General features: G+C 48.7%; 1 protein-coding gene across 9 annotated transcripts in view; it reads right to left on the bottom strand.

Moving 5' to 3' along the window:
* Positions 1-22,404, bottom strand: part of LOC106575459 (arf-GAP with GTPase, ANK repeat and PH domain-containing protein 1) — a 281,459-nt gene that overhangs the window by 152,579 nt on the left and 106,476 nt on the right. For 6 of the 9 annotated variants that reach the window (XM_045698088.2, XM_045698089.2, XM_045698084.2 and 3 more), the window contains exons 2-4: positions 10,442-10,500; positions 10,093-10,180; positions 4,859-4,873 (exon numbers count right to left, since the gene is read on the bottom strand). In XM_045698088.2, the coding sequence (XP_045554044.1) occupies positions 4,859-4,873; positions 10,093-10,180; positions 10,442-10,500 (162 nt within the window). The remainder of the gene's footprint in view (positions 1-4,858; positions 4,874-10,092; positions 10,181-10,441; positions 10,501-22,404) is intronic. The other 3 variants (XM_045698090.2, XM_045698086.2, XM_045698085.2) reach the window with 1 other exon arrangement.

Raw genomic sequence — 22,404 nt, 5'->3', positions numbered from 1 at the left:
TTGGTGGTACAGTAACCAAACAAGGATGGGAATCACTGGTGTAACATAGTGTCACGTAGCATAGCATTACTGACATCTAACTATCTGCCTGCACTGAGAGAGAGAGATGTAGGGAGAGAGAGACGAAGGGGGAGGGAGAGAGAGAGAGAGATGAAGGGGGAGAGAGAGAGAGATGAAGGGGGAGAGAGAGAGATGTAGGGAGAGAGAGAGATGTAGGGAGAGAGAGAGATGTAGGGAGAGAGAGAGATGTAGGGAGAGAGAGAGATGTAGGGAGAGAGAGAGATGTAGGGAGAGAGAGAGATGTAGGGAGAGAGAGATGTGGAGGGAGAGAGAGAGATGTAGGGAGAGAGAGAGATGTGGAGAGGGAGAGAGAGATGTGGAGAGGGAGAGAGAGATGTGGAGAGGGAGAGAGAGATGTAGGGAGAGAGAGAGATGTAGGGAGAGAGAGAGATGTAGGGAGAGAGAGAGATGTAGGGAGAGAGAGAGATGTAGGGAGAGAGAGAGATGTAGGGAGAGAGAGAGATGTAGGGAGAGAGAGAGATGTAGGGAGAGAGAGATGTAGGGAGAGAGAGATGTAGGGAGAGAGAGATGTAGGGAGAGAGAGATGTAGGGAGAGAGAGATGTAGGGAGAGAGAGATGTAGGGAGAGAGAGATGTAGGGAGAGAGATGTAGGGAGAGAGAGATGTAGGGAGAGGGAGAGATGTAGGGAGAGAGATGTAGGGAGAGAGATGTAGGGAGAGGGAGAGATGTAGGGAGAGAGAGATGTAGGGAGAGAGAGATGTAGGGAGAGAGAGAGATGTAGGGATAGGGAGAGATGTAGGGATAGGGAGAGATGAAGAGAGAGAGAGATGAAGAGAGAGAGAGATGACGAGAGAGAGAGAGAGATGAAGAGAAGGGGAGAGAGAGATGAAGAGAAGGGGAGAGAGAGATGAAGAGCGAGAGAGAGATGAAGAGAGAGAGAGAGATGAAGAGAGAGAGAGAGAGAGATGAAGAGAGAGAGAGATGAAGAGAGAGAGAGATGAAGGAGAGAGAGAGAGAGGGGGCAACGAGGCCAGGTCCAGGACAGACTGAACACACTGTCAGAACGTGTCGCACACTGAGACCTAACCTTGGCCTCAGGACACACCATGTGGAGTCGTCATCATCATCATCATCATCGACCTTCTGCAAAACCCTGTCTGACTCCCTAGACCCACAGGGGGACAACAACACGGGGTTTAGTCCCTGGTTAAAGAGACTGGCCATCAGTCTAGCACCCCTTAAAGCAGAAACACCAACACACTTTAGAGTGGTCTGTCTCCTATAGCAAGACATTGCATCCCCAAGTTATAGGGAACTTAGTGTGTATGGCATGAAGCGCACTTTTACACACAAAATGATGTCTGAAAATAAAGTGATAATCAACCTGTCAACTTCCACACCGTTTAACTGTAAAAAATACCTCTAATATAGCTCAGGTCTGAAGTGTGTGAGCCGCTGCTAACCATATCTGTGGTGTTTGGGGGTTGGAATGTGAGCCGCTGCTAACCATATCTGTGGTGTTTGGGGGTTGGAATGAGAGCCGCTGCTAACCATATCTGTAGTGTTTCGGGGTTGGAATGAGAGCCGCTGCTAACCATATCTGTGGTGTTTGGGGGTTGGAATGTGAGCCGCTGCTAACCATATCTGTGGTGTTTGGGGGTTGGAATGAGAGCCGCTGCTAACCATATCTGTAGTGTTTGGGGGTTGGAATGTGAGCCGCTGCTAACCATATCTGTGGTGTTTGGGGGTTGGAATGTGAGCCGCTGCTAACCATATCTGTGGTGTTTGGGGGTTGGAATGTGAGCCGCTGCTAACCATATCTGTGGTGTTTGGGGGTTGGAATGTGAGCCGCTGCTAACCATATCTGTGGTGTTTGGGGGTTGGAATGAGAGCCGCTGCTAACCATATCTGTAGTGTTTGGGGGTTGGAATGAGAGCCGCTGCTAACCATATCTGTGGTGTTTGGGGGTTGGAATGTGAGCCGCTGCTAACCATATCTGTGGTGTTTGGGGGTTGGAATGAGAGCCGCTGCTAACCATATCTGTGGTGTTTGGGGGTTGGAATGAGAGCCGCTGCTAACCATATCTGTGGTGTTTGGGGGTTGGAATGTGAGCCGCTGCTAACCATATCTGTGGTGTTTGGGGGTTGGAATGAGAGCCGCTGCTAACCATATCTGTGGTGTTTGGGGGTTGGAATGAGAGCCGCTGCTAACCATATCTGTGGTGTTTGGGGGTTGGAATGTGAGCCGCTGCTAACCATATCTGTGGTGTTTGGGGGTTGGAATGTGAGCCGCTGCTAACCATATCTGTGGTGTTTGGGGGTTGGAATGTGAGCCGCTGCTAACCATATCTGTAGTGTTTGGGGGTTGGAATGTGAGCCGCTGCTAACCATATCTGTAGTGTTTGGGGGTTGGAATGAGAGCCGCTGCTAACCATATCTGTAGTGTTTGGGGGTTGGAATGAGAGCCGCTGCTAACCATATCTGTGGTGTTTGGGGGTTGGAATATGAGCCGCTGCTAACCATATCTGTAGTGTTTGGGGGTTGGAATGTGAGCCGCTGCTAACCATATCTGTGGTGTGTGGGGGTTGGAATGAGAGCCGCTGCTAACCATATCTGTAGTGTGTGGGGGTTGGAATGAGAGCCGCTGCTAACCATATCTGTGGTGTGTGGGGGTTGGAATGAGAGCCGCTGCTAACCATATCTGTAGTGTGTGGGGGTTGGAATGAGAGCCGCTGCTAACCATATCTGTGGTGTTTGGGGGTTGGAATGAGAGCCAGGCCAGGCAGGGAACCCCATAATGACATGGTTAACTGGCTGTTTGTGTGTGTGTGTGTGTGTGTGCGTGCGTGCGTGCGTGCGTGTCAGGGTAACAGGAAGAGGCTAGGCCATGGGTCAGCCAGCCAGCCAGCACCACACAGCAGCAGCTCTTCCCAAAGTATTTTTCCAGCTGCGGGGTTATGGAAGGAAGCCCACTCCAATCTGCTCAGGGGGAGATTGGCGGAGGGCTGGGTGGGGCATGGGGGAGGAAAGAGGCGGCGGGGGCACAGTCCTGTTATAGACTAAAGCATGGTGGGTATTTTGAGCGCTCTGGCGAGGGCCTCTTGAAGAGAGAGGGCCTCTCTGCTCTCCAAGCAGCTCCAAGTGGACTCCATCCATGCACAGGAAAAGTAAGAAAATGTGTATGGAAAATCCCTAATAATAAATATGCACCAAAATACACACACCCTCGTACTTGTATGCAGAGAAAATCCTCATTTTATATATATAAAAAATGTTTTATTTAACCTTTATTTAACTAGGCAGGTCAGTTAAGAACAAATTATTATTTACAATGACGGTGTAGGAACAGTGGGTTAACTGCCTTGTTCAGGGGCAGAACGACAGATTTTTTACCTTGTCAGCTCGGGGATTTGATCTCGCAACCTTTCAGTTACTAGTCCAACACTCTAACCACTAGGCTACCTGCTGGTTACTAGTCCAACGCTCTAACCACTACGCTACCTGCTGGTTACTAGTCCAACGCTCTAACCACTAGGCTACCTGCTGGTTACTAGTCCAACACTCTAACCACTAGGCTACCTGCTGGTTACTAGTCCAACGCTCTAACCACTACGCTACCTGCTGGTTACTAGTCCAACGCTCTAACCACTAGGCTACCTGCTGGTTACTAGTCCAACGCTCTAACCACTAGGCTACCTGCTGGTTACTAGTCCAACGCTCTAACCACTAGGCTACCTGCTGGTTACTAGTCCAACGCTCTAACCACTAGGCTACCTGCTGGTTACTAGTCCAACACTCTAACCACTAGGCTACCTGCTGGTTACTAGTCCAACGCTCTAACCCCTAGGCTACCTGCTGGTTACTAGTCCAACGCTCTAACCACTAGGCTACCTGCTGGTTACTAGTCCAACGCTCTAACCACTAGGATACCTGCTGGTTACTAGTCCAACGCTCTAACCACTAGGATACCTGCTGGTTACTAGTCCAACGCTCTAACCACTAGGCTACCTGCTGGTTACTAGTCCAACGCTCTAACCACTAGGCTACCTGCTGGTTACTAGTCCAACGCTCTAACCACTAGGATACCTGCTGGTTACTAGTCCAACGCTCTAACCACTAGGATACCTGCTGGTTACTAGTCCAACGCTCTAACCACTAGGCTACCTGCTGGTTACTAGTCCAACGCTCTAACCACTAGGCTACCTGCTGGTTACTAGTCCAACGCTCTAACCACTAGGCTACCTGCTGGTTACTAGTCCAACGCTCTAACCACTAGGCTACCTGGCGCCCCATTGGAGGTAGTGTGCTGTGTTGTTGTGTTTTCTGTTGTATTAAAGTATCAGTCCCCTCGGTGCAGCTCTGTGGCTGGGCTCTCTGCTGAGTCAGCTGCTCAGTGTGTGTGTGTGTGTGTGTGTGTGTGTGTGTGTGTGTGTGTGTGTGTGTGTGTGTGTGTGTGTGTGTGACATATAGAGAAGGGGTGAGTTGTGGCTCCACAAATTAAACAGACAGAGTGAAAAGGAGAGGGTTAGCTACGTGAAGCAACAAGCTAAATGTTAGCACAGCAGCAACTTGATCAGGTTCATCATCTAGCTGCTCGCTTGACTGTCACACTAGATTGTCCAAGTGGGAGTTACCTGGCTTGTGGCCATTCAGAGTAGCACTTTAGCTACAGAATGCATTGTTGTGGTGATATCTGGAATGATTATGGGCAACCTGACCTATTATCAAGCTGCTACTGTGAAATGATAAGGCCCTAGAGCAGAGAGGAAAACGTTCCACAAGGGCCACAGACACACAGAGACAGACAGACACACAGAATGAGACAAGAGGATAGTTACCTGCATCCACGTCAGCTAGTTACAAATGCAGCCAAGAAAAAAGACAGGAAATAAAAGCAAATCCAAGGTGCAGGCGAGTTATATTCTCAGTTCAAATTAAACACACACACAGAGACAGACAGAGGGACACACAGAGGGACAGACAGAGGGACAGACAGAGGGACAGACAGAGGGACAGACAGAGAGACAGACAGAGGGACAGACAGAGGGACAGACAGAGGGACAGACAGAGGGACAGACAGAGAGACAGACAGAGGGACAGACAGAGAGACAGACAGAGAGACAGACAGAGGGACAGACAGAGGGACAGACAGAGGGACAGACAGAGGGACAGACAGAGAGACAGACAGAGGGACAGACAGAGGGACAGACAGAGGGACAGACAGAGGGACAGACAGAGAGACAGACAGAGAGACAGACAGAGGGACAGACAGAGGGACAGACAGAGGGACAGACAGAGGGACAGACAGAGGGACAGACAGAGGGACAGACAGAGGGACAGACAGAGGGACAGACAGAGGGACAGACAGAGGGACAGACAGAGGGACAGACAGAGGGACAGACAGAGGGACAGACAGAGGGACAGACAGAGGGACAGACAGAGGGACAGACAGAGGGACAGACAGAGGGACAGACAGAGGGACAGACAGAGAGACAGACAGAGGGACAGACAGAGGGACAGACAGAGGGACAGACAGAGGGACAGACAGAGGGACAGACAGAGGGACAGACAGAGAGAGAGACAGAGAGACAGACAGAGGCGACAGAGGCAGACGGGACAGACAGAGGGACAGACAGAGGGACGACGAGAGGGCAGAGGGACAGACAGAGAGAGAGAATACAGAGACACTGCATAGATTCACCCTAGGTCAGAGAGGCTAGAGAGAAGACCAAGCATCGCAGGTTGAGTGTACAGCCTAGAGCTGTGAGAGGAGAGGGGGTAGGGAGAGTACAGTGGGGTTTTCACATCATCCCTGGTCAGTCAGTGGGTGGTAGAAGAGCACAGATCCTAGTAGCTGTGGAGGCAAGCTTCCTAAAAACTCTTAACACGACGACGCTGTCTGTCACATGACCTACCATAACCTCACACACAACTATCCTGCTTTACGCTATCTACACTGGGCCCTTACGTTGTGTTAACATGGCAGCCAGCACGTTGCGGTGACGTTGTGAGAGCGTTGTGAAAAGAGCCAGGTGTGTTTGGGTTGGTGTATTATAACCTATCATAATGTGTCCATTCATACGCTGTGTGTCTGAGAGGACCTGGGAGAGACCACCACAGCAGTCAGTACTAGCTGCCATTCCCTCTGCAGACTCCAGTCTACACACTAAGAATAGGCCTGGTTAGCGGCTCTGCAGCTGTGTGGTTAGGTGGTTACTAGGCTAGGCCGTAGGAGCAACTACAGCAGCCTACAACTCAATCAATTACCAGGAGAACTGGGGACCGTCTTGGGAGCATCCATTTTTAGATAGGTGGTTAAGACAGTGTGTGTGATCAAGCAGGGATTTTCTATTTTTGTTAGGCCATTGGTCATGCGACAATTATATCAAAGAGACAGAGTTCTTTTGGGTGGAAACACTTCCTAGATGGGCGGCGGTGCCAAGAATTTGCCTGGATCAAAGACCTAAGGCTTGTCGTTTTAGCTTCGCTAAAACACATTATTCTGCCTTCAAATGCTGGATTATGTTTCTCTTGGCAGCTAACTGTTATAATCAAGAGGCAAAGAAGCGAAAAACACCCGTTGAGTTGTTGACATTTTTCTTTTTGGATATTCCTGAGCCTGCCACTGGCATGCACAGACTCAAGCCAGCAGCTAGGAAGAGTGACTGACAGACAAATACATTGGGGGACTCAGATCATCCGACAGTTTTACTCTTGCATTTAAACGTTGAACCTTCCAGTAGGTGTCTGAATATTCACTGGGCTGTCCCACTATAGGACTATCTAAGCCCATCTATAGGGCGGCAGGTAGCCTAGCAGTTAAAACCATTGGGCCAGTAACCGAAACGGTGCGGTTTCAAATCCCTGAGCCGACTAGTTTTCAAAAATATGTCAATATGCCCTTGAGCAAGACACTTAAAGGAACAATTGGGGTTAAGTCTCTCTGGATAAGAGCGACTGCTAAATGACTAAAATGCCAAATGTACATTTATGAGGCAACGTTTTCTACACAGACTCATAGGAACATGACTGTTAGTGCTGAAATATTAACATGCTTAGGTCTCTGAAAGTAGAGCGTAGAGAGGGCTCCCATATCTGGGTGAGCAGAGCTGGCAGGGTGCCTCCTCTTAGCTTCAATAATGGATGCAGAGTATGGCTGTTTGTCTCCTCAGGGCCTGGACTGTACTGATGATGCTAACACGCTAACGCTACATGAAGGGCTGCATCGCAATAGTGTCTGGTGACTTCCTCTCCTAATCTCCTTTCCTTCATCTGCATTGATATGAAGCCACAGGAAAGCTGAAAGCAATACGACAGATGAGTGATGACTACCATGTATCTGACTGGTACCTGTCCACTTCTTTCAGACTACTGCAGCTGAACACGGGAAGAGGAGATCATTAAAGGAGGACACTGGACTATTGAGACGCAGCCTGGAGTGGAGGAGAGGACACTGGACTATTGAGAGACAGCCTGGAGTGGAGGAGAGGACACTGGACTATTGAGAGACAGCCTGGAGTGGAGGAGAGGAGAGGTAACAGGGAGAGAAGCTCCAGGAATAACATACTGCTCTCTCCAGCTCCTTGTAGTTGGGTTAAGCAGGCGGTGTAGTTAAGCGTGAGCACGGCACCCTGGTTAATTTGTCAACCTGTCTGGGCTAGGGGGCAGTATTTCCACGGCCGGATAAAAAAAACGTACCCGATTTAAACTGGTTACTACTCTTTCCCAGAAACGAGAATATGCATATTATTAGTAGATTTGGATAGAAAACTGTTTGAATGGTGTCTGAGTATAACAGAACTCATATGGCAGGCCAAAACCTGAGAAAATTCCAAGCAGGAAGTGGCCTGTCTGACAATTTGTAGTTCTTTCTATTCCCTTTCGAAACTACAGTATCTCTGGGGTTACGTTGCACTTTCTAAGGCTTCCATTGGCTCTCTAAAGCCTTCAGAAAGCTGATTGAGGCGTCTCCTGTCTCTGGGCAGAGTATGGTAGCTCAGTTTGTCAGTGGTCTGCCTGGTGAAAAAGAGATTGGAGATGCGCTGTCCGGCGACCATGCTGTTTTTCCTTTTCCTCTTTGAATGAATACACTATTGTCCGGTTGGAATATTATCACTATTTTACGAGAAAAATACCATAAAAATTGATTTTAAACAGCGTTTGACATGCTTATAAGTACGGTAAAGGAACATTTAGAATTTTTTTGTCTTGAAATGTGCTCGCGCGTTACCCTTTGGATAGTGACCTGAACGCACGAACAAAACGGAGGTATTTGGACATAACTTTGGATTATTTGGAACAAAAACAACATTTCTTGTGGAAGTAGCAGTCCTGGTAGTGCATTCTGACGAAGATCAGCAAAGGTAAAACTATTTTTCTAATAGTAATTCTGAGTTTAGTGAGCCCCGAAGTTGGCGGGTGTCAAAATAGCTAGCCGTGATGGCTGAGCTATGTACTCAGAATACTGCAAAATGTGCTTTCGCCGAAAAGCTATTTTAAAATCTGACATAGCGATTGCATAAAGGAGTTCTGTATCTATAATTCTTAAAATAATTGTTATGTATTTTGTCAACGTTTATGGTGAGTAATTTAGTAAATTCACTGGAAGTTTTGGGTGGGAATGCATGTTCTGAACATCACATGCCAATGTAAAAAGCTGTTTTTGGATATAAATATGAACTTGATTGAACAAAACATGCATGTATTGTATAACATAATGTCCTAGGAAAAATTGAAATGATTGCATTTTTGAGATTTTGTATTTCGCGCCACGCTCTTCCACTGGCTGTTGAATAGAGTGGGACGGTGACGTGCCACCTTGCCCATAGAGGTTAAGGCTTCTAGGAAGCTTTTTCCTAACCAACCACACTGCTATCGACTGACAGACATGGGCTGTATCTGAAATGGCACCCTATTCCCTATATAGTGCCCTACTACAAAGTAGTGAAAAGGGTGCCATTTCAGAGTCATCCACTGACAGGCACAGACTGGTACGTACAGACGCACACTGGTACGTACAGACGCACACTGGTACGTACAGACGCACACTGGTACGTACAGACGCACACTGGTACGCACAGACAGACGCACACTGGCACGTACAGACGCACACTGGTACGTACAGACAGACGCACACTGGCACGTACAGACGCACACTGGTACAGACAGACGCACACTGGTACGTACAGACGCACACTGGTACGTACAGACGCACACTGGTACGTACAGACGCACACTGGCACAGACAGACGCACACTGGCACAGACAGACGCACACTGGCACAGACAGATGCACACTGGCACAGACAGACGCACACTGGCACGTACAGACGCACACTGGTACGTACAGACGCACACTGGTACGTACAGACGCACACTGGTACGTACAGACGCACACTGGTACGTACAGACGCACACTGGTACGTACAGACGCACACTGGCACAGACAGACACACACTGGTACAGACAGACACACACTGGTACAGACAGACACACACTGGTACAGACAGACGCACACTGGTACAGACAGACGCACACTGGTACAGACAGACGCACACTGGCACAGACAGACGCACACTGGCACAGACAGACAGACGCACACTGGCACAGACAGACAGACGCACACTGGCACAGACAGACAGACGCACACTGGCACAGACAGACGCACACTGGCACAGACAGACGCACACTGGCACAGACAGACGCACACTGGCACAGACAGACGCACACTGGCACAGACAGACGCACACTGGCACAGACAGACGCACACTGGCACAGACAGACGCACACTGGCACAGACAGACGCACACTGGCACAGACAGACGCACACTGGCACAGACAGACGCACACTGGCACAGACAGACGCACACTGGCACAGACAGACGCACACTGGCACAGACAGACGCACACTGGCACAGACAGACGCACACTGGCACAGACAGACGCACACTGGCACAGACAGACACACACTGGCACAGACAGACACACACTGGCACAGACAGACACACACGGGTACAGACACACACGGGTACAGACAGAGACCTGGTGAGCAGTAGAGAGCACCCTGGACTTACCTTCTGGAGATTCCTCCTGGACGTATGTTCCTGTCAGGTACCTGTGGACCAGTGCAGACTTCCCACTGGCCAGGTTACCCACAATGCCCTGGGGGAGGAAGAAGAACAGGGAAGTGAGGTTGTTTCCTGGTTTTGCATATCTTCTACATTGGCTTGTAATAATCAGGATGGTTGTGCTGCAGTGGATAAAGCTGAGAAGAGCTTCAGAAGAAGACTGCCTCAGATGCATACATGAATATTGAGGAAGGCAATTATATTCTGTTTCAAGTTTTGACCTCATTCCTGGTCTGTGTACATGTACGTCCAGGAGAAGACTCATTGGAGTGTTAGTATCCAATTTCAGACTCACCACTTTGAGTTCTGGTACTGATCGGCTCAGAGTCCACTCCTGGCTGTTCACAAAGGCGTCTGCAACAAAGAGAGAGGCCTGTCAATCAACAGTACACACACGACCCAGATAACATCAGAGGTCTGACAAGCTGTAATATCTATGTCCTCCAGACGTCACGACAACAAGGGTTCCAATCTGTTCCTGCTCAGTAGTCACCCACTAACAGGGAGGAAAGAGCTGGATAAACGAGAAGAAAGGGGGGGTGAGGAGACGAGGAGAGACTTCGGGGAGGATAGGAGCGTATCATTAAAGATGACAGCTGAGTGACAGCTAGGATCGCTGCATCCTCTCAGAGATACTTCCTGTCTGGTCTGAATGGATGTCTTCAGTAGACCATATCAGCTGTACATACGCACTGAACAGCAAGTCAACAAGACCGACGATACACTACACTGAACAACTACTATACCAGCTGAACAAATCCTGAAGAATGCTGCCCATAGTAGGTGTGTGTGGTATTGGCTATCATACAACTGGCTAGTTGTGATGGTCTGCATGGCTAGCTAGGTGTAACATCTCCCTGGCTGTGAGGCTACTGGCTAGGTGTAACATCTCCCTGGCTGTGAGGCTACTGGCTAGGTGTAACATCTCCCTGGCTGTGAGGCTACTGGCTAGGTGTAATATCTCCCTGGCTGTGAGGCTACCGGCTAGGTGTAAGATCTCCCTGGCTGTGAGGCTACTGGCTAGGTGTAATATCTCCCTGGCTGTGAAGCTACTGGCTAGGTGTAACATCTCCCTGGCTGTGAGGCTACTGGCTAGGTGTAACATCTCCCTGGCTGTGAGGCTACTGGCTAGGTGTAACATCTCCCTGGCTGTGAGGCTACTGGCTAGGTGTAATATCTCCCTGGCTGTGAGGCTACTGGCTAGGTGTAATATCTCCCTGGCTGTGAGGCTACTGGCTAGGTGTAATATCTCCCTGGCTGTGAGGCTACTGGCTAGGTGTAATATCTCCCTGGCTGTGAGGCTACTGGCTAGGTGTAACATCTCCCTGGCTGTGAGGCTACTGGCTAGGTGTAACATCTCCCTGGCTGTGAGGCTACTGGCTAGGTGTAACATCTCCCTGGCTGTGAGGCTACTGGCTAGGTGTAACATCTCCCTGGCTGTGAGGCTACTGGCTAGGTGTAACATCTCCCTGGCTGTGAGGCTACTGGCTAGGTGTACTATCTCCCTGGCTGTGAGGCTACTGGCTAGGTGTAACATCTCCCTGGCTGTGAGGCTACTGGCTAGGTGTAACATCTCCCTGGCTGTGAGGCTACTGGCTAGGTGTAACATCTCCCTGGCTGTGAGGCTACCGGCTAGGTGTAATATCTCCCTGGCTGTGAGGCTACCGGCTAGGTGTAATATCTCCCTGGCTGTGAGGCTACCGGCTAGGTGTAATATCTCCCTGGCTGTGAGGCTACTGGCTAAGTGTAACATCTCCCTGGCTGTGAGGCTACTGGCTAGGTGTAACATCTCCCTGGCTGTGAGGCTACTGGCTAGGTGTAATATCTCCCTGGCTGTGAGGCTACTGGCTAGGTGTAATATCTCCCTGGCTGTGAGGCTACTGGCTAGGTGTAATATCTCCCTGGCTGTGAAGCTACTGGCTAGGTGTAACAGCTCCCTGGCTGTGAGGCTACTGGCTAGGTGTAACATCTCCCTGGCTGTGAGGCTACTGGCTAGGTGTAATATCTCCCTGGCTGTGAGGCTACTGGCTAGGTGTAATATCTCCCTGGCTGTGACGCTACTGGCTAGGTGTAATATCTCCCTGGCTGTGAAGCTACTGGCTAGGTGTAATATCTCCCTGGCTGTGAGGCTACTGGCTAGGTGTAATATCTCCCTGGCTGTGACGCTACTGGCTAGGTGTAATATCTCCCTGGCTGTGAGGCTACTGGCTAGGTGTAATATCTCCCTGGCTTTGAGGCTACTGGCTAGGTGTAATATCTCCCTGGCTGTGAAGCCCATTAGCCTGACTGGTCCCAGGTCTTATTATCCATCAGAGGCCCAGCATGGCTGCCAAACAAAAGCAGCAGGCCCGCGGTGGAGCTGGTCACACTCTTAATATTTAATATCACACCAGCTGCTCTGCGACTGGCTCTATTGGAGCCACTGAGCTCCATCTTGGCTCACTGTTGTGGCGCTGGCAGGGCCATTCTCTGGCAGCACACGGTTAATGCCAGAATGGATCTTTCAGGAGGAACCAGGCTAACCAAAGCACTAATCAGAGGGGATGTGGGCGTGGCTTAGATCCATAGAGGTGATATGGTTGGGGTGGAGCTAGAGTCATTATATACACAAAGCATTCTGATGCCAACTGTCCTTATGTCATACCTGTTTCCTTGTCTGTTATTAAGGCTAGTGGACTAACAGGAGACGTGGCCTCTACTCTGCTCTGATCCACTCTGCTCTGATCCACTCTGCTCTGATCCACTCTGCTCTGATCCACTCTGCTCTGATCCACTCTGCTCCGTTCTGTAGGTCCTGTGTACATTCCTCCACTTCACCCTCAGCTGTTTATGAGACAGATAAGACCTGGCAGGCTAGATGGAAGGTTAAGTGAGGTCAGTATGTGGGACAGTTTATTTAACTGGAGGTTACATCAGCGCGAGGAGGTTGAGTTGAGAGACTGTAATGTGAATGTGTGGTTTGGAATTGCATCTGTTTACTTGAATGTAATAATGGGTGGTGCATGTGCGAGTGACTGCTGAATGAGCGTGGGTGAAACAGTGTACTGTCGTCTATAACTGCAGTGTGCTGTGTACAGTGTGTGTGTGTGTGTGTGTGTGTGTGTGTGTGTGTGTGTGTGTGTGTGTGTGTGTGTGTGTGTGTGTGTGTAGTAATGCGTGGGGGAAATAAACTGTCATCCCTCTGCCACTCCAATCACTCCCCTCATTTCCCATGACCTCCTCTCCTCCTCCTCCTAGCCTCTCCTCCTCGCTGGTTGTTACAGCAGATACTGTAGAACACTCAACACAGCACACACACCTAACTAGTAACGGTCACACACACAAATCACTGCTGGTTGGTCTGTGTGTGTGGTGAGTTTTATCATCCAGTCAATCTCACCACAGTGTTACCCTGGAGGGAGCTGACCTCACACATATAATACCAGGTCATTCTAGAAAAGGACTGTCCATGCTGGTTAGAATCCCACACAACACAGTGCTGTTCTAACAGAAGGCCATTTAGCAGATACTAGAGACTTATCCAAAGAGACTTATCCAAAGAGACTTAGTCCAAAGAGACTTAGTCCAAAGAGACTTAGTCCAAAGAGACTTAGTCCAAAGAGACTTAGTCCAAAGAGACTTAGTCCAAAGAGACTTAGTCCAAAGAGACTTAGTCCAAAGAGACTTAGTCCAAAGAGACTTATCCAAAGAGACTTAGTCCAAAGAGACTTATCCAAAGAGACTTAGTCCAAAGAGACTTAGTCCAAAGAGACTTAGTCCAAAGAGACTTAGTGCAAAGACAGTCATGCGTACATACATTTTCACGTATGGGTGGCCTCAGCGGGAAACGAACCCATGACCCTTGGCATTGCAGGCGTCATGCTCTACCAACTGAGCCACACACACCATTCAGCCCTTCCCTTTATCCAGACACCCCAGTGTGTTATCTGCTGGGGTAAGTAGGTCACAGGCCCCACCACCAGACAGGACTGAGGACCACAAACATCCCTGTTCCATTTAGGTCTCCATTTGGACCAGTGTTAGCTTTACTAAATCATCAAGGACGATCTGTGTCAGGTAGACACTACACTACAGGCAGACGCTACACTACACTACAGGCAGACACTACCCTACAGGCAGACGCTACACTACACTACAGGCAGACGCTACACTACACTACAGGTAGACGCTACACTACACTACAGGCAGACGCTACACTACACTACAGGCAGACACTACCCTACAGGTAGACGCTACACTACACTACAGGCAGACGCTACACTACAGGCAGACACTACACTACACTACAGGTAGACACTACACTACACTACAGGTAGACACTACACTACACTACAGGTAGACATTACACTACACTACAGGCAGACGCTACACTACACTACAGGCAGACGCTACACTACACTACAGGTAGACATTACGCTACACTACAGGCAGACGCTACACTACACTACAGGCAGACGCTACACTACACTACAGGCAGACGCTACACTACACTACAGGCAGACGCTACACTACACTACAGGCAGACGCTACACTACACTACAGGCAGACGCTACACTACACTACACTACAGGTATACGCTACACTACACTACAGGTAGACGCTACACTACACTACAGGTAGACGCTACACTACACTACAGGTAGACGCTACACTACAGGTAGACGCTACACTACAGGTAGACGCTACACTACACTACAGGCAGACGCTACACTACAGGTAGACGCTACACTACACTACAGGCAGACGCTACACTACACTACAGGTAGACACTACACTACACTACAGGTAGACACTACACTACACTACAGGTAGACGCTACACTACACTACAGGTAGACGCTACACTACAGGTAGACGCTACACTACAGGTAGACGCTACACTACAGGTAGACGCTACACTACAGGTAGACGCTACACTACAGGTAGACGCTACACTACACTACAGGCAGACGCTACACTACAGGTAGACGCTACACTACACTACAGGCAGACGCTACACTACACTACAGGTAGACGCTACACTACACTACAGGTAGACGCTACACTACACTACAGGTAGACACTACACTACAGGCAGACGTTACACTACACTACAGGCAGACGCTACACTACACTACAGGTAGACGCTACACTACAGGCAGACGCTACACTACACTACAGGCAGACGCTACACTACACTACAGGCAGACGCTACGCTACACTACAGGCAGACGCTACGCTACACTACAGGCAGACGCTACGCTACACTACAGGCAGACGCTACGCTACACTACAGGCAGACGCTACGCTACACTACAGGCAGACACTACACGACAGGCAGACACTACCCTGCACTACACTACATTAAAGGCAGACACTACACTACAGGCAGACACTACACTATACTAAAGGCAGACACTACACTACAGGCAGACACTACACTACACTACAGGCAGACACTACACCACAGGCAGACACTACACCACAGGCAGACACTACACTACACTACACTACAGGCAGACACTACACTACAGGCAGACAGACATGACGCTACAGGCAGACAGACACTACAGTACAGACAGTCACTACATTACAGTACAGACAGTCACTACAGTACAGACAGTCACTACACTACAGTACAGACAGTCACTACACTACAGTACAGACAGTCACTACAGGCAGACAGTCACTACACTAGACAGACACTACAGTACAGACAGACACTACACTACAGGCAGACGCTACACTACACTACAGGCAGACGCTACACTACACTACAGGCAGACGCTACGCTACACTACAGGCAGACGCTACGCTACACTACAGGCAGACGCTACGCTACACTACAGGCAGACGCTACGCTACACTACAGGCAGACGCTACGCTACACTACAGGCAGACGCTACGCTACACTACAGGCAGACACTACACGACAGGCAGACACTACCCTGCACTACACTACATTAAAGGCAGACACTACACTACAGGCAGACACTACACTACACTACAGGCAGACACTACACCACAGGCAGACACTACACCACAGGCAGACACTACACTACACTACAGGCAGACACTACACTACAGGCAGACAGACATGACGCTACAGGCAGACAGACACTACAGTACAGACAGTCACTACATTACAGTACAGACAGTCACTACAGTACAGACAGTCACTACACTACAGTACAGACAGTCACTACACTACAGTACAGACAGTCACTACAGGCAGACAGTCACTACACTAGACAGACACTACAGTACAGACAGACACTACAGTACAGACAGACACTACACTACAGGCAGACGCTACACTACACTACAGGCAGACGCTACGCTACACTACAGGCAGACGCTACGCTACACTACAGGCAGACGCTACGCTACACTACAGGCAGACGCTACGCTACACTACAGGCAGACGCTACGCTACACTACAGGCAGACGCTACGCTACACTACAGGCAGACACTACACGACAGGCAGACACTACCCTGCACTACACTACATTAAAGGCAGACACTACACTACAGGCAGACACTACACTATACTAAAGGCAGACACTACACTACAGGCAGACACTACACTACACTACAGGCAGACACTACACCACAGGCAGACACTACACCACAGGCAGACACTACACTACACTACACTACAGGCAGACACTACACTACAGGCAGACAGACATGACGCTACAGGCAGACAGACACTACAGTACAGACAGTCACTACATTACAGTACAGACAGTCACTACAGTACAGACAGTCACTACACTACAGTACAGACAGTCACTACACTACAGTACAGACAGTCACTACAGGCAGACAGTCACTACACTAGACAGACACTACAGTACAGACAGACACTACAGTACAGACAGACACTACACTACAGGCAGACACTACACTACAGGCAGACACTACACTACAGGCAGACACTACACTACAGGCAGACAGACAGACACGACGCTACAGGCAGACAGTCACTACACTACAGGCAGACACTACAGTACAGACAGTCACTACACTACAGTACAGACAGTCACTACACTACAGGCAGACAGTCACTACAGGCAGACACTACAGTACAGACAGTCACTACAGGCAGACAGTCACTACACTAGACAGACACTACACCAGACAGACACTACAGTACAGACAGTCACTACAGTACAGACAGTCACTACAGTACAGACAGTCACTACACTACAGGCAGACACTACACTACAGGCAGACACTACAGTACAGACAGTCACTACACTACAGGCAGACAGTCACTACAGACAGTCACTACACTACAGGCAGACAGTCACTACACTACAGGCAGACACTACACTAGACAGTCACTACACTACAGACAGACAGTCACTACACTAGACAGACACTACAGTACAGGCAGACAGTCACTACACAGACACTACAGTACAGACAGACACTACACTACAGTAGACAGACACTACAGTACAGACAGACACTACACTAAAGACACCATACACTCTTTATTAATGCCTTGAGTAACAAACAGGTGTTTTCACAGACGTGTTTATGGGAAGGCTGTGGACCATGTTTTCAGACGTTATCCCAACCCATGGTATTCCACCACAGTCTAGTCCAGTCTCCCTCTCCACATCACTAGTGTCTGAGGACAGCAGGTGTCACGTCTGAGGACATTTTACAGCCGTCTCAGACGTTGAGCTGTGTAGCACCACTTCAGAACATGTTCATGACTTGATTTACTGCATCAATTTAGTGGACCACAAAATACTTGTCAAAGCATCTGAATGGTCCTAGAGTTGAGAAAACACTGGGATAGATAACACATGATGACAACATAACACATCTTCCACTTCCCAACCGCCCCTCCTCCTCCTCCTCCTCTCTGATGTGTTAAACATCTAAATAAGTCAGTGTCCCCCTCCTAACCCCGCCTCTGTCTGACGGTCTATTGGGATTGGTCAGACACCAGCGGGACTGGAAAGAATCCAGTAAGAGGGGTCCCTATTGGCCGACTGGTACACAGGGGTGTATTGTTGCCGTGGTAGCCCGGTCTGTAGTTATGGGACCTAGCTGGCTGGCTGTGTGGAGGATCACAAATGTCCGCCTGTGTTCTGTTCACCTCTCGCTGACAGACAGGATGTTGTTATAGCTGCATCCTGTTTTCAGAGCTGGGGGACCGACCAACACTGCTCCAGTTCCCCGGTGGCTCCCAGTAAATGACTGGCTAATAGCCACTTGACTAACAAGCTACATGACTGACTAGCCCTGTATGCCATCATGCTACACTGGTACAGAGCATTAGCCATGGGTACTTACACCGACTACCTAGCTATCCCATCTTAGCGTTCCATTCACTAACTACCCCCTTCACTGACCTGCAACAAGAAGGGAGCTCACCTGGGAAATGCCTCCAGGGTCAATGCTATTAACATTATGTTGATTTGGTGGGTCAGCAGAAAATGAAGAGAGCATTCCCAGCCCCACAATGTGTGTGAACCCCTGGGCTACAGAAGTCCACCTGCACCGTATCAATCCACCAACCAAGATCAACCACCACGCACACAGTGTCTGGCTGCCAGCGTTCGTCCCTTCACTCTGTCACCATACACACACCAGCTGTATGCCATACTTCCTGTTGGCTCTCACTGGTGCGTGTTCCACAGTCCACACACACACACACACACACACACACACACACACACACACACACACACACAGGTTGGGAACTTGCCACTCAGCACTCTGTGTTAATGAGTCATTAACATAAAACAAATGTTGACTCAGGCTGCTGCCAGAAGAAAGCAAGGAATCCAATGTATCCATCCTAGATTTATTACAGTATGGCTCTTTTAGTGTCACACACACACACACACACACACACACACACACACACACACACACACACCAGGGATTCTGTAGGGAAAATGTCCTTCTTACCAACGGTCTTCTTACCAAATTCTGATGTGTACTTTGAAGATGTTAGAATAACTGTCCAGGCTTACTTTTCCTCAGCCAACAACACGAGTAACGAACAGCAAATCACTAGCCTGTCAATCTACTATCCCCCATAGTAGAACAGTTGACCTATTCTATTAGTCAGCTTGTTGAGAAAGAAATGGCCCATTCCAAACAGACTCTGTGACAGCTGTGGGACGATAGAGAGAGTTGGAGGAGAGAGAGATGTGAGGAAGACTGCATACAAGGCAGAGAAGAGCGAGAGAGAGCGAGAGCCAGAGACCCCAGCAGCAGCAGCAGGGGTCTGACTACTGTTTTACAGCTGAACATGTGTAACCAATAGAGGGACAGAGCTGAACATGTGTAACCAATAGAGGGACAGAGCTGAACATGTGTAACCAATAGAGGGACAGAGCTGAACATGTGTAACCAATAGAGGGACAGAGCTGAGCTCTCTGACATGCTGCAGACAGACTTTACAGAGATGTCAGCAGCACATTCCTCAACACAGAGGAGAAGAGAGGGACAGGGGAAGAGAGAGTGGCACACAGCCAGGAGTAGGCTTCATTCATACTGAGAGAGAGACGGGGCAGAAAGAGAGGAAGAGATATGGGGGAGAGTGATAGAGAGGGAGGAAGAGATGTGTGGGAGAGGGAGGAGGAGATATGCAGGAGAGATGAAGAGGGAGGAAGAGGGGAAAATAGTGATTAGAAAAGTAGAAAGACAGGGGTAAGGAGGAAGAGAGATCCACAGAAATGTTTGTATTTATTAGGGATCCCCATTAGCTGCTGCAAAGGCAGCAGCTACTCTTCCCTCCTCTCTACCTCCCTCCCTCGCTCTGCGCAAAATAGAGCTGAAGGAGCGAGAGAGAAGAAACTGAAACTTCACACAGCTCTTGAACAAACTCCACTCAGAGGTACTGGCAATCTCCCAGGAGATTATTTTCCTTCTCTTCTCAGTATGTGAGTCAGTGAAGAGGTGGAGAGAGCAGGCCAAAGCACATTTTATTTTATTTTTTACCTTTATTTAACTAGGCAAGTCAGTTAAGAACAAATTCTTATTTTCAATGACGGCCTAGGAACAGTGGGTTAACTGCCTTGTTCAGGGGCAGAACGACAGATTTTTTACCTTGTCAGCTCGGGGATTCGATCTTGCAACCTTTCGGTTACTAGTCCAACGCTCTAACCACTAGGCAACCTGCTGGTTACTAGTCCAACGCTCTAACCACTAGGCTACCTGCTGGCTACTAGTCTAACGCTCTAACCACTAGGCTACCTGCTGGCTACTAGTCCAACGCTCTAACCACTAGGCTACCTGCTGGTTACTAGTCCAACGCTCTAACCACTAGGCTACCTGCTGGCTACTAGTCCAACGCTCTAACCACTAGGCTACCTGCTGGTTACTAGTCCAACGCTCTAACCACTAGGCTACCTGCTGGCTACTAGTCCAACGCTCTAACCACTAGGCTACCTGCTGGCTACTAGTCCAACGCTCTAACCACTAGGCTACCTGCTGGTTACTAGTCCAACGCTCTAACCACTAGGCTACCTGCTGGTTACTAGTCCAACGCTCTAACCACTAGGCTACCTGCTGGTTACTGGTCCAACGCTCTAACCACTAGGCTACCTGCTGGTTACTAGTCCAACGCTCTAACCACTAGGCTACCTGCTGGTTACTAGTCCAACGCTCTAACCACTAGGCTACCTGCTGGTTACTGGTCCAACGCTCTAACCACTAGGCTACCTGCTGGTTACTAGTCCAACGCTCTAACCACTAGGCTACCTGCTGGTTACTGGTCCAACGCTCTAACCACTAGGCTACCTGCTGGTTACTAGTCCAACGCTCTAACCACTAGGCTACCTGCTGGTTACTAGTCCAACGCTCTAACCACTAGGCTACCTGCTGGTTACTAGTCCAACGCTCTAACCACTAGGCTACCTGCTGGTTACTAGTCCAACGCTCTAACCACTAGGCTACCTGCTGGTTACTAGTCCAACGCTCTAACCACTAGGCTACCTGCTGGTTACTAGTCCAACGCTCTAACCACTAGGCTACCTGCTGGTTACTAGTCCAACGCTCTAACCACTAGGCTACCTGCTGGTTACTAGTCCAACGCTCTAACCACTAGGCTACCTGCTGGTTACTAGTCCAACGCTCTAACCACTAGGCTACCTGCTGGTTACTAGTCCAACGCTCTAACCACTAGGCTACCTGCTGGTTACTAGTCCAACGCTCTAACCACTAGGCTACCTGCTGGTTACTAGTCCAACGCTCTAACCACTACGCTACCTGCTGGTTACTAGTCCAACGCTCTAACCACTAGGCTACCTGCTGGTTACTAGTCCAACGCTCTAACCACTAGGCTACCAGCCAGATAAAGATGAAATAAGACATCCTGGTAGCAGATATCAAAAGGAAACAGGCTGTAAAAGGTCAAGGTTGAATGGAGCTGAAGGGCGGGACTAATAACAAGATAACAAATTTAAAATATACAGGGTCTGTAAAATGTATATAGCTTCAGAACTTTAGTGAAATAGCACAGTAACAAATATATGGCAAATAGAAATCAAACTGGATGGACATCTGAAATAGAGGAAGGACAGGACTAAAAACAAACAACCTAACTATTGTAAAATAGATTGTGTCTGTAAAATGTATATAGTATGTATAAGCTGGAAGTAGAAGCCTAAGAGTTGTTATTCATTAGTTTACTCAGATTAGGAGAGGTAGGGTCAGTGGAAAAGAATCAAGGAAAGTATATTCTAAAAAAAAGTGTCTGTGTATGTATGTACACACACACACACACACACACACACACGTTCAAAAGTTGAGTCACTTATAAATGTCTTTGTTTTTGAAAGAAAAGCTAATTTTTGATCCATTAAAATAACATAAAATTGATCAGAAATACAGTGTAGACATTGTTAATGTTGTAAAACTGATGATTTTTAATGGAATATCTCCATAGGCGTACAGAGGCCCATTATCAGCAACCATCACTCCTGTGTTCCAATGGCACGTTGTGTTAGCTAATCCAAGTTTATCATTTTAAAAGGCTAATTGATCATTAGAAAACCCTTTTGCAATTATGTTAGCACAGCTGAAAACTGTTGTGCTGATTAAAGAAGCAATACAACTTTAGACTAGTTGAGTATCTGGAGCATCAGCATTTGTGGGTTCGATTACAGGCTCAAAATGGCCAGAAACAAAGAACTTTCTTCTGAAACTCGTCAGTCTACTCTTGTTCTGAGAAATTAAGGCTATTCCTTCCTTGTTCTGGGATTGATTTTCACTTTTGCACCAAAGTACGTTCATCTCTAGGAG

Source organism: Salmo salar, chromosome 16, assembly GCF_965601325.2.
Source record: "Salmo salar chromosome 16, fSalSal1, whole genome shotgun sequence".
Classification (NCBI taxonomy): Eukaryota; Metazoa; Chordata; class Actinopteri; order Salmoniformes; family Salmonidae; genus Salmo; species Salmo salar.
This window is presented reverse-complemented; position numbering and strand designations above follow the sequence as displayed.